Source organism: Vidua chalybeata, unplaced genomic scaffold, assembly GCF_026979565.1.
Source record: "Vidua chalybeata isolate OUT-0048 unplaced genomic scaffold, bVidCha1 merged haplotype scaffold_321_ctg1, whole genome shotgun sequence".
Taxonomy (NCBI): domain Eukaryota; kingdom Metazoa; phylum Chordata; class Aves; order Passeriformes; family Viduidae; genus Vidua; species Vidua chalybeata.
Genome location: NW_026530400.1, coordinates 1 through 17,503, shown reverse-complemented (window position 1 = coordinate 17,503; position 17,503 = coordinate 1). Strand labels below are relative to the sequence as shown.

At 49.3% G+C, this 17,503-nt stretch overlaps 1 protein-coding gene across 1 annotated transcript; it reads left to right on the top strand.

Moving 5' to 3' along the window:
- Window positions 1-801: 801 nt before the first annotated feature.
- Window positions 802-17,330, top strand: LOC128783400 (tyrosine-protein kinase receptor UFO-like; the record flags this gene model as incomplete). Its single annotated transcript, XM_053934039.1, has 6 exons — window positions 802-878; window positions 987-1,079; window positions 5,331-5,461; window positions 9,315-9,424; window positions 12,944-13,103; window positions 16,856-17,330. Coding segments are annotated over 6 exons (712 nt in total), but the record flags the coding sequence as incomplete, so codon positions are not given.
- Window positions 17,331-17,503: the final 173 nt, after the last annotated feature.

The window sequence follows — 17,503 nt, the reverse complement described above, 5'->3', positions numbered from 1 at the left end:
AGATGCCCCAAATTCTCCCCAAACCTCCCCAAATCCACCCAAAAACCCCTCAAGAACCCCCAAAATCTCCCCAAATCCCCCCAAAAACCCCTCAAGACCCCCCAAAATCTCCCCAAATCCCCCAAAAATCCCTCAGGACTCCCAAAATCTCCCCGAACCTCCCCAAATCCCCCCAAAAACCCCTCTGGACCCCCGAAAATCTCCCCAAATCCCCCAAAAACCCTCAGATGCCCCCAAAATCTCCCCAAATCCCCCCAAAACCCCCCCGGAATCCCCAAAATCCCCCCAAACCTCCCCAAATCCACCCAAAAACCCCTCAAGACCCCCCCAAAATCTCCCCAAACCTCCCCAAATCCCCCCAAAAATCGCTCAAGACCCCCCAAAATCTCCCCAAACCTCCCCAAATCCCCCCAAAAACCCCTCAGGACCCCCCAAAATCTCCCCAAACCTCCCCAAATCCCCCCAAAAACCCCTCTGGACTCCCAAAAATCTCCCCAAACCCCCCCAAAAACCCCTCAAGATGCCCCCGAAATCTCCCCAAACCTCCCCAAATCCCCCCAAAAAACCCTCAGGACCCCCCAAATCCCCCCAAATCCCCTCAGGTAACCCCAAAATCTCCCCGAACCTCCCCAATAACCTTCAGGAATCCCCAAAATCTCCCGAACCTCCCCAAATCCCCCCCAAACCCCCCCCGGAATCCCCAAAATCCCCCCAAACCTCCTCAAATCCACCCAAAACCCCTCAAGACCCCCCCAAAATCTCCCCAAATTTCCTTTGGGGACCCCCGAAATGCTCGTGCAGGCGAGTTCGGCTCGGTGGTGGAGGGGACGCTGCACCAGGACTCGGCGTGCTGCGCGTGGCCGTGAAGACGATGAAACGTGAGACCCCTCCCCAAAAAAACCCAACCCCCCCTCCCCCAAAAAAAAAAAAACAACAACCCTGAGCTGACCGCGGATTTCCCGAAACGGGCGGAATTGACCCCAAAGTGGCGATCTGCTCGCGGGGGGAGCTCGAGGATTTCCTCAGCGAGGCCGCGTGCATGAAGGAGTTCGACCACCCCAACGTCATGAAGCTGATCGGTGAGAAAGGCCCCCCAGAATCGCCCCAAAATCATCCCAAAAATACAAAAAAAACGCCCCGAAAATACAAAAACATTACCCCAAAATCGCCCCGAAAATACCCCCAAAGTAGCCCCAAAATTACAAAAAAATACCCCAAAATCACATAAAAAATACCCCCAAAATCGCCCCAAAAATACAAAAAAATTACCCCAAAATCGCCCCGAAAATACAAAAAAATTACCCCAAAAATCACCCCAAAAATACAAAAAAATACCCCAAAATCACCCCAAAAATACTCCAAAAATCACCTAAAGATACGCTAAAATCACCCCCAAAACCCCAAAAATCGCCCCCAAAACACCCCAAAATGGCGTAAAAAATACCTCCAAAATCACCCCAAAAATACAAAAAAATTACCCCAAAATCACCTCAAAAATACCCCCAAAATCGCCCCAAAAATACAAAAAAATTACCCCAAAATCGCCCCAAAAATACCCCCAAAACCGCCCCAAAAATACAAAAAAATTACCCCAAAATCACCTCAAAAATACCCCAAATATCACCCCAAAAATACAAAAAAATTACCCCAAAATCGCCCCGAAAAATACCCCAAAAATCACCCCAAAAATACAAAAAAATACCCCAAAATCGCCCCAAAATTACCCCAAAATCACCCCAAAAATACCCCCAAAATCACCCCAAAAATACTCCAAAAATCACCTAAAGATACGCTAAAATCACCCCCAAATACCCCAAAAATTGGCCCAAAAATACCCCCAAAATCACCCCAAAAATACAAAAAAATTACCCCAAAATCGGCCCCAAAAATACCCCTAAAATCACCCCAAAAATACAAAAAAATTACGCCAAAATCGCCCCGAAAATACCCCCAAAATCGCCCCAAAAATAAAAAAAAATTACCCCAAAATCACCCCAAAAATACCCCAAAAATCACCCAAAAATACAAAAAAATTAACCCAAAATCGTCCCGAAAATACCCCTAAAATCACCCCAAAAATACAAAAAAATTACCCCAAAATCGCCCCGAAAATACCCCCAAACTCGCCCCAAAAATAAAAAAAAATTACCCCAAAATAGCCCCAAAAATACAAAAAAATTACCCCAAAATCACCTAAAGATATGCCAAAATCACCTCAAAAATACACCCAAAATCGCCCCGAAAAATCCCCCAAAAATACCCCAAAATCACCCCAAAATACCCCAAAATCGCCCCGAAAATACCCCAAAAATTGCCCCAAAAATACAAAAAAATTACCCCAAAATCGGCCCAAAAATACCCCCAAAATAGCCCCAAAATTACAAAAAAATTACCCCAAAATCGCCCCAAAAATACCCCAAAAATCACCCCAAAAACACAAAAAAATTACCCCAAAATCGCCCCAAAAATACCCCCAAAATCGCCCCAAAAATACAAAAAAATACCCCAAAATCACCTCAAAAATACCCCAAATATCACCCCAAAAACACAAAAAAATTACCCCAAAATCGCCCCAAAAATACCCCCAAAATTGCCCCAAAAATACAAAACAATTACCCCAAAATCGCCCCGAAAATACCCCAAAAATTACCCCAAAAATACAAAAAAATTACCCCAAAATCGCCCCGAAAATACAAAAAAATTACCCCAAAATTGGCCCAAAAATACCCTCAAAATCACCTGAAGATATGCCAAAATCACCTCAAAAATACCCCAAAAATCGCCCCCAAAATACCCCAAAATCACCTCAAAAATACCCCAAAAATCACCCCAAAAATACAAAAAATTTACCCCAAAATCGCCCCAAAAATACCCCCAAAATCGCCCCCAAAAATACCCCAAAAATCACCCCAAAAATACAAAAAAATACCCCCAAATCGTCCTGAAAATACCCCCAAAATCACCCCAAAAATGCAAAAAAACTTACCCCAAAACCGGCCCAAAAATACCCCTAAAATCACCCCAAAAATACAAAAAAATACCCCAAAATCACCCCGAAAATACCCCCAAAATAGCCCCAAAAATACAAAAAAACCCCCAAAATTGGCCCAAAAATACCCTCAAAATCACCTAAAGATATGCCGAAATCACCCCCAAAATACCCCAAAAATCACCCCAAAAATCGCCCCCAAAATACCCCAAAATCACCCCAAAATACCCCAAAAATCACCCAAAAAATCGCCCCCAAAATACCCCAAAATCACCCCAAAATACCCCAAAATCGCCCCAAAAATACAAAAAAATACCCTAAATCACCCCCAAAAATACCCCAAAAATCACCAAAAATTACCCCAAAAATATCCCAAAAACACCCCCAAAAGTACCCCAAAATCACCCCCGAAATACCCCAAAATCACCTCAAAATATCCCAATAATGGCCCCAAAAATCACCAGAGATACCCCAAAAATCACCCTCAAAAATACCCCAAAATCACCCCCCAAAATACCTCAAAATTATCCGAAATATCACCCCAAATACCCCAAAATCACCCCAAAAATCACCCCAAAATCCCCCAAAATTGCCCTCAAAAATACCCCAAAATCACCCCCCAAAATACCCCAAAATCACCCCAAAAATCACCCCAAAATACCCCAAAATCACCTCAAAAATCACCCAAAATACCCCAAAATCACCCCAAAATACCCCAAAATCAGCCCAAAAATGCCCCCAAATCATCTCCAAAATCTGCCCCCCAATTTTGGGGGTCTGGGTCTCATTTTGGGGGGATCCGTGCCCCATTCTGGGGGCTCTGCACCCCAATTTTGGGGGGATCCGTGCCCCATTTCGGGGCTTTGCACCCCAATTTTGGGGCGATCGGTGCCTCAATTTTGGGGGGTTCGGAGACCAAATTTGGGGGATCCGTTTTCCATTTTGGGGCTCTGCACCCCAATTTTGGGGGGTTCCGAGCCCCAATTTTGAGGGGATCCGTGCCCCAATTTGGGGTTTCCTGACCCCAATTTTGGGGGGATCCGTGCCCCAATTTTGGGGCTCTGCACCCCAATTTTGAGGGGACCCGTGCCTCATTTTGGGGGGCTCTGCACCCCAAATTTGGGGGGACCCGTGTCCCATTTTGGGGGGCTCTGCACCCCAATTTTTGGGGGGATCCGTGCCCCAATTTGGGGGCTCTGCACCCCAATTTTTGGGGGGATCCGTGCCCCAATTTGGGGGCTCTGCACCCCAGTTTTGGGGGGGATCCGTGCCCCAATTTGGGGGCTCTGCACCCCAATTTTGGGGAGATCCGTGCCTCAATTCGGGGGCTCTGCACCCCAAATCTGGGGGGATCCGTGTCCCAATTTTGGGGTTTCTGAGCCCCAATTTTGGGGGAACCGTGCCCCAATTTTGGGGCTCTGCACCCCAATTTTGAGGCGACCCGTGCCCCATTTTGGGGGGCTCTGCACCCCAATTTTGGGAGGATCCGTGCCCCAATTTGGCGTTTTGCACCCCAATTTTTGGGGACCCGGGCCCCAAATTTGGGGGGTTCAGAGCCCCAATTTTGGGGGGATTCGTGTCTCAGTTCTGGGGGTTTCTGAGCCCCAATTTTGGGGGGGATCCGTGCCCCATTTTGGGGGGCTCTACACCCCAAATTTTTGGGAATCCATGCCCCAATTTGGGGGGTTCCGAGCCCCAATTTTGAGGGGATCCGTGCCCCATTTTGGGGGGCTCTGCACCCCAATTTTGGGGGGACCCGTGCCCCATTTTGGGGGGCTCTACACCCCAAATTTTTGGGAATCCGTGCCCCAATTTGGGGGGATCCGTGCCCCATTTTGGGGGGCTCTACACCCCAAATTTTTGGGGACCCGTGCCCCAGTTTGGGGGGCTCTACACCCCAATTTTTGGGGACCCGTGCCCCAATTTGGGGGGCTCTGCACCCCAATTTTGGGGGATCCGTGCCCCAATTTGGGGGGTTCCGAGCCCCAATTTTGAGGGGATCCGTGCCCCATTTTGGGGGGCTCTACACCCCAAATTTTTGGGAATCCGTGCCCCAATTTGGGGGCTCTGCCTCCCAATTTTGGGGGGACCCGTGCCCCAGTTTGGGGGGCTCTACACCCCAAATTTTTGGGGACCCGTGCCCCAGTTTGGGGGGCTCTACACCCCAATTTTTGGGGACCCGTGCCCCATTTCGGGCTGCTCCGAGCCCCATTTTTGGCGGGGTCTTTGTCCAAATTTGGGGGGGGGAGGGGCTCAGGGGGTTCCGCACCCCAAATCTGGGGGTCCCGCCCCCCCAAATTTTGGGGGTCTGGGGCTGACGCTGCCCCTCCCCCCCCCCCAGGTGTGTGCCTGCAGCCGTGGGGGGGGGGCTCGGAGGGGCCGCCCCCCGCCCCCATCGTCCTCCTGCCCTTCATGGCCCACGGGGACCTGCACAGCTTCCTGCTCTGCGCCCGCCTCGGGGACCCCCCCACGGTGAGAAACCGCACCCCAAAAACCCCCAAAACCCCCAAAATCACCCCAAAAAAATCCACGAAAAAATCGCCCGGAAATAACCTCAAAAATCCCCAAAAAAATCCCCAAAATCACCAAAAATCCCACAAAAATCCCAAATTTGGGATCCGTGGAGCTTCCTGCTCTGCGCCCGCCTCGGGGACCCCCCCACGGTGAGAAACCGCACCCCAAAAACCCCCAAAACCCCCAAAATCACCCCAAAAAAATCCACGAAAAAATCGCCCGGAAATAACCTCAAAAATCCCCAAAAAAATCCCCAAAATCACCAAAAATGCCCCAAAAATCCCAAATTTGGGATCCTTGGAGCTTCCTGCTCTGCGCCCGCCTCGGGGACCCCCCCACGGTGAGAAACCGCACCCCAAAAACCCCAAAAACCCCCAAAATCACCCCAAAATCACCCCAAAAAATCCCCAAAAAAATCGCCTTGGAATAACCCCAAAAACCCCAAAAAAATCCCACAAAAATCCCAAATCTGGGATCCGCGGAGCTTCCTGCTCTGCGCCCGCCTCGGGGACCCCCCCACGGTGAGAAACCGCACCCCAAATACCCCAAAAACCCCAAAATCACCCCAAAATCACCCCAAAAAAATCCCCGAAAAAATCGCCTTGGAATAACCTCAAAAATCCCAAAAATCCCCCAAAAATGGCCAAAAATGCCCCAAAAATCCCAAATTTGGGATCTGCGGAGCTTCCTGCTCTGCGCCCGCCTCGGGGACCCCCCCACGGTGAGAAACCGCACCCCAAAAACCCCAAAAACCCCAAAAATCACCCCAAAAAAATCCCCGAAAAAATCGCCCGGAAATAACCTCAAAAATCCCCAAAAAAATCCCCAAAATCACCAAAAATGCCCCAAAAATCCCAAATTTGGGATCCTTGGAGCTTCCTGCTCTGCGCCCGCCTCGGGGACCCCCCCACGGTGAGAAACCGCACCCCAAAAACCCCAAAACCCCCAAAATCACCCCAAAATCACCCCAAAAAATCCCCAAAAAAATCGCCTTGGAATAACCCCAAAAACCCCAAAAAAATCCCACAAAAATCCCAAATCTGGGATCCGCGGAGCTTCCTGCTCTGCGCCCGCCTCGGGGACCCCCCCACGGTGAGAAACCGCACCCCAAATACCCCAAAAACCCCAAAATCACCCCAAAATCACCCCAAAAAAATCCCCGAAAAAATCGCCTTGGAATAACCTCAAAAATCCCCAAAATCCCCCAAAAATGGCCAAAAATGCCCCAAAAATCCCAAATTTGGGATCTGCGGAGCTTCCTGCTCTGCGCCCGCCTCGGGGACCCCCCCACGGTGAGAAACCGCACCCCAAAAACCCCAAAAACCCCAAAAATCACCCCAAAAAAATCCCCGAAAAAATCGCCCGGGAATAAACCCAAAAATCCCCAAAAAATCCCACAAAAATCGCACCAAAAATCCCAGAAAAATCCAAAAAAAATCCCCCCAAAAACCCCAAATTTGGGGCCTTGTGCAGCCTCTCCTCGAGGAGAGAAACCCCAAAAAATGCCCCCAAAATCGCCCCAAAAAATTCCCAAAAAATTGCCCTGAAATAACCCCAAAAATCCCCCAAAATTCCCAAAAAATCCTCCAAAATTCCCTCAAAAATCCTCCAAAATTCCCCCAAAATCCCCCCAAAAATCCCCCAAAATTCCCTCAAAAATCCCCCAAAAATCCCTGAAAAAATCCCCCAAAATTCCCCCAAAATTCCCCCAAAAATCCCCCAAAATTCCCAAAAAATCCTTCGAAATTCCCTCAAAAATCCCCCAAAAATCCCCCCAAATCCCCCAAAATTCCCCCAAAAATCCCCCCAAATCCCCCAAAATTCCCCCAAAAATCCCACAAAATTCCCCCAAAATTCCCCCAAAAATTCCCCAAAATTCCCAAAAAATCCTTCAAAATTCCCTCAAAAATCCCACAAAATTCCCCCAAAAATCCCTGAAAAAATCCCCCAAAATTCCCTCAAAAATCCCCCAAAATTCAAAAAAAATCCCCCAAAAATCCCCCAAAAAACACTCAATAATCCCCCAAAATTCCCTCAAAAATCCCCCAAAAAGCCCTCAAAAATCCCCCCCCAAAATCCCTGAAAAAATCCCCAAATAATCCCAAAAAATCCTTCGAAATTCCCTCAAAAATCCCCCAAAAATCCCTGAAAAAATCCCCCAAAAATCCCCCAAAAATCCCCCAAAATTCCCAAAAAATCCTTCGAAATTCCCTCAAAAATCCCCCAAAATCCCCCCAAATCCCCCAAAATTCCCCCAAAATCCCTCAAAATTCCCCCAAAATTCTCACAAAAATCCCCCCAAAAATCCCCCAAAAATCCCTGAAAAAATCCCCCAAATTCCCCCAAAAATCCCCAAAATTCCCCAAAAATCCCCCAAAAATCCCCAAAATTCCCCCCAAATTCCACCAAAATTCCCCCCAAATTCCCCCAAAAAATCCCCCAAAAATCTCCCAAAAATCCCCCAAAATTCCCCCAAAATGCCCCAAAAATCCCCCCAAAAATCCCCCAAATTTGGGGTCCCGTGGAGCTCCCTGCTCTGCGCCCTCCTTGGGGAGTTCTTGGGATTTTTGGGGGATTTTTGGGGGGATTTTTTGGGATTTTGGGGGATTTTCTGGGGGATTTTTGGCGGATTTTTTGGGGATATTTGGGATTATTTGGGGATTTTTTCAGGGATTTTGGGGGGGGATTTTTGAGGGCTTTTTTGAGATTTTTTTTGGAATTTTTTGGATTTTCTTGGGGGATTTTGTGGGGGATTTTTGGGGGGATTTTTGGGGGATTTTTTGGGGTTTTTGGGGGAGATTTTTTCAGGGATTTTTGGGATTTTTGGGGGATTTTTTTGTCGGATTTTTTGGGGATTTTTGGGATTATTTGGGGATTTTTTCAGGGATTTTTGGGGGGATTTTTGATGGTTTTTTTGAGATTTTTCTAGGGATTTATTGCGATTTTTGGGGGATTTTTATGGGACTTTTTTTGGGGGGATTTTTGTGGGGATTTTTATGGGTTTTTTTGGGGGGGATTTTTTTGGGATTTTTTTGGGGATTTTTGGAGGGATTTTTTGGGGGGATTTGGGGCCTGTCCCCAATGTCCCCAATGTCCCCTGAGTGTCCCCGGTGCTGTCCCCCCGCACCCTGCTGGGCTTTGGGATTTTTTCGGGATTTTTTGGGGATTTTCTGGGGTTTTTTTTGAGGAATTATTTATATGGGATTTTTTGGGGCATTTTTCGGGATTTTTTGGGGGATTTTTTGGGGGGATTTGGGGGGATTTGGGGGGATTTGGGGCCTGTCCCCAATGTCCCCAGGTGCTGTCCCCCCGCTCCCTGCTGGGCTTTGGGATTTTTTCGGGATTTTTTGGGGGATTTTCTGGGGGTTTTTTTGAGGGATTTTTATGGGATTTTTTGGGGCATTTTTCGGGATTTTTTGGGGGATTTTTTGGGGGGATTTGGGGGGATTTGGGATGATTTGGGACCTGTCCCCAATGTCCCCACTGTCCCCAGGCGCTGTCCCCCCACACCCTGCTGGGCTTTGGGGATTTTTGGGTTTTTTTGGAGGGATTTTTATGGGATTTTTTTGGGATTTTTGGGGGATTTTTTTGAGATTTTTGGGGGGATTTGGGGCCTGTCCCCAATGTCCCCAATGTCCCCAATGTCCCCACTGTCCCCAGGCGCTGTCCCCCCGCACCCTGCTGGGCTTTGGGGATTTTTGGGTTTTTTTGGAGGGATTTTTATGGGATTTTTGGGGGGATTTTTGGGATTTTTTTGGGGGGATTTTTGGGGTGATTTGGGACCTGTCCCCAATGTCCCCACTGTCCCCAGGCGCTGTCCCCCCGCACCCTGCTGGGGTTCATGGCCGACATCGCGGCCGGGATGAGTTACCTGAGCCAGAGGAACTTCGTGCACCGAGACCTGGCGGCGCGGAACTGCATGTGGGACAGCAGTGGGGACATTTGGGGACATCGGGACAGCAGTGGGGACATTTGGGGACATTTGGGGACATTTGGGGACATCGGGACAGCAGTGGGGACATTTGGGGACATTTGGGGACATGGGGGACAGCAGTGGGGACATTTGGGGACATTTGGGGACATCAGTGGGGACATTTGGGGACATTTGGGGACATCAATGGGGACATTTGGGGACATCGGGGACAGCAGTGGGGACATTTGGGGACATCAGGGACAGCAGTGGGGACATTTGGGGACATCAGGGACAGCAGTGGGGACATCAATGGGACATCAATGGGGACATTGGGGACATCAATGGGGACATCAATGGGGACATCAATGGGACATCAATGGGACATCAATGGGGACATCAATGGGGACATTGGGGACATCAATGGGACATCAATGGGGACATTGGGGACATCAATGGGGACATCAATGGGACATCAATGGGACATCAATGGGGACATCAATGGGGACATTGGGGACATCAATGGGACATCAATGGGGACATCAATGGGACATCAATGGGGCATCAATGGGGACATCGATGGGGACATCAATGGGGCATCAATGGGGACATCAATGGGACATCAATGGGGACATTGGGGACATCAATGGGACATCAATGGGGACATCAATGGGGACATTGGGGACATCAATGGGGACATCAATGGGGACATCAATGGGGCATCAATGGGGACATCAATGGGGACATTGGGGACATCAATGGGGACATCAATGGGGACATCAATGGGGACATCAATGGGACATCAATGGGGACATCAATGGGGACATTGGGGACATCAATGGGGACATTGGGGACATCAATGGGGACATCAATGGGACATCAATGGGACATCAATGGGGACATTGGGGACATCAATGGGGACATCAATGGGACATCAATGGGACATCAATGGGGACATCAATGGGGACATTGGGGACATCAATGGGGACATTGGGGACATTTGGAGATGTTGGGATTTTGAGGATTTGGGGGATTTTGGGATTTTTGGGATTTGGGATATTTGGTGTTTTTGGGGTGTTTGGGATTTGGGGTGACCCCGTGTCCCTGTCCCCAGGCTGGACGAGCGGCTCCGGGTGCGCGTGGCCGATTTCGGGATTTGGAGTTTGGGGTTTTTGGGTTTTCTGGGATTTAGGATTTGGGGTTTTTGGGATTTAGGATTTGGGATTTTTGGGGTTTTTGGGATTTAGGATTTGGGATTTTTGGGGTTTTTGGGGTTTGGGGTGACCCCGTGTCCCTGTCCCCAGGCTGGACGAGCGGCTCCGGGTGCACGTGGCCGATTTGGGGATTTGGGGATTTGGGGTTTTTGGGGTTTTTGGTGATTTTGGGATTTGGGATTTGGGATTTTTGGTGATTTTGGGATTTAGGATTTGGGGTTTTTGGGGTGTTTGGGATTTGGGGTGACGCCGTGTCCCTGTCCCCAGGCTGGACGAGCGGCTCCGGGTGCGCGTGGCCGATTTCGGGATTTGGGGATTTTGGGATTTTTGTCCCATATCAGGATTTGGGATTTGGGGTTTTTGGGTTATTTTTGGAGTTGGGATTTGGGATTTTTGGGGTTTTTGGGGTTTGGGGTGACCCCGTGTCCCTGTCCCCAGGCTGGACGAGCGGCTCCGGGTGTGCGTGGCCGATTTCGGGATTTGGGGATTTGGGGTTTTTGGGGTTTTTGGTGATTTTGGGATTTGGGATTTGGTGTTTTTGGTGATTTTGGGATTTAGGATTTGGGGTTTTTGGGGTGTTTGGGATTTGGGGTGACGCCGTGTCCCTGTCCCCAGGCTGGACGAGCGGCTCCGGGTGCGCGTGGCCGATTTCGGGATTTGGGGTTTGGGGTTTTTGGGGTTTTTGGTGATTTTGGGATTTGGGATTTGGGGTTTTTGGGGTATTTGGGATTTAGGATTTGGTGTTTTTGGGATTTTTGGGGTGTTTGGGATTTGGGGTGACGCCGTGTCCCTGTCCCCAGGCTGGACGAGCAGCTCCGGGTGTGCATGGCCGATTTCGGGATTTGGGGATTTGGGGTTTTTGGGATTTTTGGTGATTTTGGGATTTAGGATTTGGGGTTTTTGGGGTGTTTGGGATTTGGGGTGACGCCGTGTCCCTGTCCCCAGGCTGGACGAGCGGCTCCGGTTGCGCGTGGCCGATTTCGGGATTTGGGGATTTGGGTTTTTTGGGGTTTTTGGTGACTTTGGGATTTGGGATTTGGGATTTTTGGGGTATTTGGGATTTAGGATTTGGTGTTTTTGGGGTTTTTGGTGATTTTGGGATTTAGGATTTGGTGTTTTTGGGGTTTTTGGGATTTAGGATTTGGTGTTTTTGGGATTTTTGGGGTGTTTGGGATTTGGGGTGACGCCGTGTCCCTGTCCCCAGGCTGGACGAGCGGCTCCGGGTGCGCGTGGCCGATTTCGGGATTTGGGGTTTGGGGTTTTTGGCGTTTTTGGTGATTTTGGGATTTAGGATTTGGGATTTTTGGGGTTTTTGGGATTTAGGATTTGGGGTTTTTGGGGTGTTTGGGATTTGGGGTGACGCCGTGTCCCTGTCCCCAGGCTGGACGAGCGGCTCCGGGTGCGCGTGGCCGATTTCGGGATTTGGGGTTTGGGATTTTTGTCCCATATCAGGATTTGGGATTTGGGATTTTTGGGATTTTTGGGGTTTTTGGGATTTAGGATTTGGTGTTTTTGGGGTTTTTGGGGTTTGGGGTGACGCCGTGTCCCTGTCCCCAGGCTGGACGAGCGGCTCTGGGTGCGTGTGGCCAATTTCGGGATTTGGGATTTGGGGTTTTTGGGGTTTTTGGGGTTTCTGGGATTTAGGATTTTCGGGGTTTTTGGGATTTAGGATTTGGGTTTTTGGGGTTTTTGGTGACTTTTGGATTTGGGATTTGGGGTTTTTGGGATTTTGGGGTTTTTGGTGATTTTGGGATTTCGGATTTGGTGTTTTTGGGGTTTTTTGGATTTGGGGTGACCCTGTCCCTGTCCCCAGGCTGGACGAGCGGCTCCGGGTGCGCGTGGCCGATTTCGGGATTTGGGTTTCGGGGTTTTTGGTGATTTTTGGATTTGGGATTTGGGTTTTTTGGGATTTTCGGGATTTAGGATTTGGGGTTTTTGGGATTTAGGATTTGGCATTTGGGGGTTTTTGGGATTGGGGTTTTGGTATTTTTGGGATTTAGGATTTGGGGATTTAGGATTTGGGGTTTATGGAATTTGCGATTTGGGGTTTTGGGGGGATTTGTGCCATATCAGGATTTGGGATTTGGGGTTTTTGGGGTTTGGGATTTGGGGTTTTTGGGGTTTCTGAGATTTAGGATTTTTGGGGTTTTTGGGATTTGGGATTTGGGGTTTTGGGGGTTTTTGGTGATTTTTGGATTTGGGATTTGGGGTTTTTGGGATTTTGGGGGTTTTGGGGGTTTTGGTGATTTTGGGATTTCGGATTTGGTGTTTTTGGGGTTTTTGGGATTTGGGGTGACGCCGTGTCCCTGTCCCCAGGCTGGACGAGCGGCTCCGGGTGCGCGTGGCCGATTTCGGGCTCTCCAAGCAGGTCGGCCGCTCGCTCTATTACCGGCAGGGCCGCGGCGCCCCCGTCCCCGTCAAGTGGGTGGCCCTGGAGAGCCTGGCTGAGCGCGTCTACACCACCAAGAGCGACGTGGTGAGACCCAAAAACCCCAAAATCCACCCCAAAAAAGGACTCGGGGAGAGCCAGAACCCCAAACCCAAAAAAACCCCATAAAAATTGGATAAACCTATAAAAAAACCCATAAAAATTGGATAAAAGTATAAAAAACCCCATAAAAATCCCATTAGAATCACAAAAAAAAACCATAAAAACGGCATAAAACCCCACAAAAATCCTATAAAATCCCCATAAAACCACAAAAATCCCAAAAAAACATAAAAATCCCATAAAAATCCCTCATAAAGCCATAAAAATCCCATAAGAATTCCACCTAAATCCAAGAAATGCTAAAAAACCCCATTAAAAACCCCAATGGGAACCTGGCTGAGCGCGTCCACACCACCCAGAGCGACGTGGTGAGACCCAAAAACCCCAAAATCCACCCCAAAAACGGACTCGGGGAGAGCCGGAACCCCAAACCCAAAAAAAACCCCATAAAAATTGGATAAACCTATAAAAAACCCCATAAAAATTGGATAAAAGTATAAAAAACCCCATAAAAATCCCATTAGAATCACAAAAAACCCATAAAAACTGCATAAAACTCCATAAAAATCCCATAAAAACATAAAAATCCCATAAAAATCTCTCCTAAATTCAAAAAATCCTTAAAAAACTCCATAAAAATCCTATTAAAAACCAATAAAACCCCATAAAATCCACATAAAATCTCCATAAAAACATAAAAATCCCATAAAAATCTCTCCTAAATCCAAAAAATCCCCATTAAAAACCCATAAAATCCCATAAAACCCCCAAAAAACCCCACAAAAATGCTATAAAATCCCCATAAAACCACAAAAATCCCATAACACCAAAAAAAAAAAACCCAAAAAATCGGATAAAACTATAAAAACCCCATAAAAATCCCATTAAAAACCCATAAAACCCCATAAATTCCACAAAAAACTCCATAAAAACATAAAAATCCCATAAAAATCTCTCCTCAATTCAGAAACTCGCCAAAAAAATTCCAAAAAACCCCAAAAAAATCACATTAAAAACCCATAAAAAACCATAAAAACCCCACAAAATTCCTATAAAATCCCCATAAAAATCCCATAAAAACATAAAAATCCCATAAAAACATAAAAATCCCATAAAAGCATAAAAATCCCATAAAAATCTCTCATAAAAGCATAAAAATCCCATAAGAATTCCTCCTAAATCCAAAAAATCCTAAAAAAATCCCATAAAAACCCCAATGGGAGCCTGGCTGAGTGACCAATGAGTGACCAAAGAGTGACCAATGAGTGACCAATGAGTGACCACTGAGTGACCAATGAGTGACCAATGAGTGACCAATGAGTGACCAATGAGTGACCCCTGAGTGACCATTGAGTGACCAATGAGTGACCGCTGAGTGACCAATGAGTGACCAGTGAGTGACCAATGAGTGACCAATGAGTGACCAATGAGTGACCCCTGAATGACCAATGAGTGACCAATGAGTGACCAATGAGTGACCAATGAGTGACCAATGAGTGACCAATGAGTGACCCCTGAATGACCAATGAGTGACCAATGAGTGACCAATGAGTGACCCCTGAGTGACCAATGAGTGACCAGTGAGTGACCAATGAGTGACCAATGAGTGACCCCTGAGTGACCAATGAGTCACCAATGAGTGACCAATGAGAGACCAATGAGTGACCAATGAGTGACCAATGAGTGACCGCTGAGTGACCAATGAGTGACCAAAGAGTGACCAATGAGTGACCCCTGAGTGACCAATGAGTGACCAATGAGTGACCAAAGAGTGACCACTGAGTGACCCCTGAGTGACCAAAGAGTGACCACTGAGTGACCCCTGAGTGACCAATGAGTGACCAATGAGTGATCAATGAGTGACCAATGAGTGACCCCTGAGTGACCACTGAGTGACCAATGAGTGACCAATGAGTGACCAATGAGCGACCAATGAGTGACCCCTGAGTGACCAATGAGTGACCAGTGAGTGACCCCTGAGTGACCATTGAGTGACCCCTGAGTGACCATGAGTGACCAATGAGTGACCCCTGAGTGACCAATGAGTGACCCCTGAGTGACCCCTGAGTGACCATTGAGTGACCCCTGAGTGACCAATGAGTGACCAATGAGTGACCCCTGAGTGACCAATGAGTGACCAATGAGTGACCCCTGAGTGACCCCTGAGTGACCAATGAGAGACCCCTGAGTGACCAATGAGTGACCAATGAGTGACCACTGAGTGACCCCTGAGTGACCAATGAGTGACCAATGAGTGACCAATGAGTGACCCCTGAGTGACCAATGAGTGACCAATGAGTGACCAATGAGAGACCAATGAGTGACCAATGAGTGACCAATGAGTGACCACTGAGTGACCAATGAGTGACCAATGAGAGACCAATGAGTGACCAATGAGTGACCAATGAGTGACCCCTGAGTGACCCCTGAGTGACCAATGAGTGACCAATGAGTGACCAATGAGTGACCCCTGAGTGACCAATGAGTGACCAATGAGTGATCAATGAGTGACCAATGAGTGACCGCTGAGTGACCAATGAGTGACCCCTGAGTGACCAATGAGTGACCAATGAGTGACCCCTAAGTGACCAATGAGTGATCCCTGAGTGACCCCTGAGTGACCACTGAGTGACCCGGAGTGACCAATGAGTGACCAATGAGTGACCAATGAGTGACCACTGAGTGACCAATGAGTGACCCCTGAGTGACCAATGAGTGACCCCTGAGTGACCACTGAGTGACCCGGAGTGACCAATGAGTGACCAATGAGTGACCAATGAGTGACCAATGAGTGACCCCTGAGTGACCCCTGAGTGACCAATGAGTGACCAATGAGTGACCAATGAGTGACCCCTGAGTGACCCCTGAGTGACCAATGAGTGACCCCTGAGTGACCCCTGAGTGACCATGAGTGACCAATGAGTGACCCTGAGTGACCCTGAGTGACCAATGAGTGACCAATGAGTGACCCCTGAGTGACCAATGAGTGACCCCTGAGTGACCAATGAGTGACCAATGAGTGACCAATGAGTGACCCCTGAGTGACCAATGAGTGATCCCTGAGTGACCCCTGAGTGACCACTGAGTGACCCGGAGTGACCAATGAGTGACCAATGAGTGACCCCTGAGTGACCACTGAGTGACCCCTGAGTGACCACTGAGTGACCATGAGTGACCACTGAGTGACCAATGAGTGACCACTGAGTGACCCCTGAGTGACCAATGAGTGACCAATGAGTGACCACTGAGTGACCACTGAATGACCCTTGAGTGACCTGAGTGTCCATTGAGTGACCACTGAGTACACCCCTGAGTGACCAATGAGTGACCATTGAGTGACCACTGAGTGACCCCTGAGTGACCAATGAGTGACCCCTGAGTGACCAATGAGTGACCCGAGTGACCACTGAGTGACCACTGAGTGACCCCTCTATCCCTCAGAGTGACCATCTGGGATAACGCAGTGGTCACTCGGTGGTCACTGTGTCCGCAGTGGTCATTCGGAGTGACCATGTGGGAGATGGGGCGGGTACCCCAGTGGTCACTCGGTGGTCACTGTGTCCGCAGTGGTCATTCGGAGTGACCATGTGGGAGATGGGGCGGGTACCCCAGTGGTCACTCGGTGGTCACTGTGTCCGCAGTGGTCATTCGGAGTGACCATGTGGGAGATGGGGCGGGTACCCCAGTGGTCACTCAGTGGTCACTCGGTGGTCACTCGGTGGTCACTGTGTCCGCAGTGGTCATTCGGAGTGACCATGTGGGAGATCGCCGCCCGGGGCCTGACCCCGTACCCGGGGCTGGAGAACAGCGAGGTCTTCGAGTTCCTGCGGGGGGGGCGGCGCCTGGGGGCACCCCCGCACTGCCCGCCGGCCCTGTGAGTGACCGCTGAGTGACCACTGAGTGACCACTGAGTGACCACTGACCCTGAGTGACCGCTCAGTGACCACTGACCCCTCACTGACCGCTCAGTGACCCCTGACCCATCACTGACCCATCACTGACCCCTCACTCACCCCCAACCCCCGCACTGCCCGCCGGCCCTGTGAGTGACCGCTGAGTGACCACTGAGTGACCACTGAGTGACCACTGACCCCTGAGTGACCGCTCAGTGACCCCTTGACCCATCACTGACCCCTCACTGACCCCCAACCCCCGCACTGCCCGCCGGCCCTGTGAGTGACCACTGAGTGTCCACTGAGTGACCACTGACTGCTGACTGACCACTGACCCTGAGTGACCGCTCACTGAGCACTGAGTGACCACTGACCCTGAGTGACCACTGACCCTGAGTGACCGCTGAGTGACCACTGACCCTGAGTGACCGCTCACTGACCACTGACCCCTCACTGACCACTGACCCTCCGCTGACCCCTGAGTGACCGCTG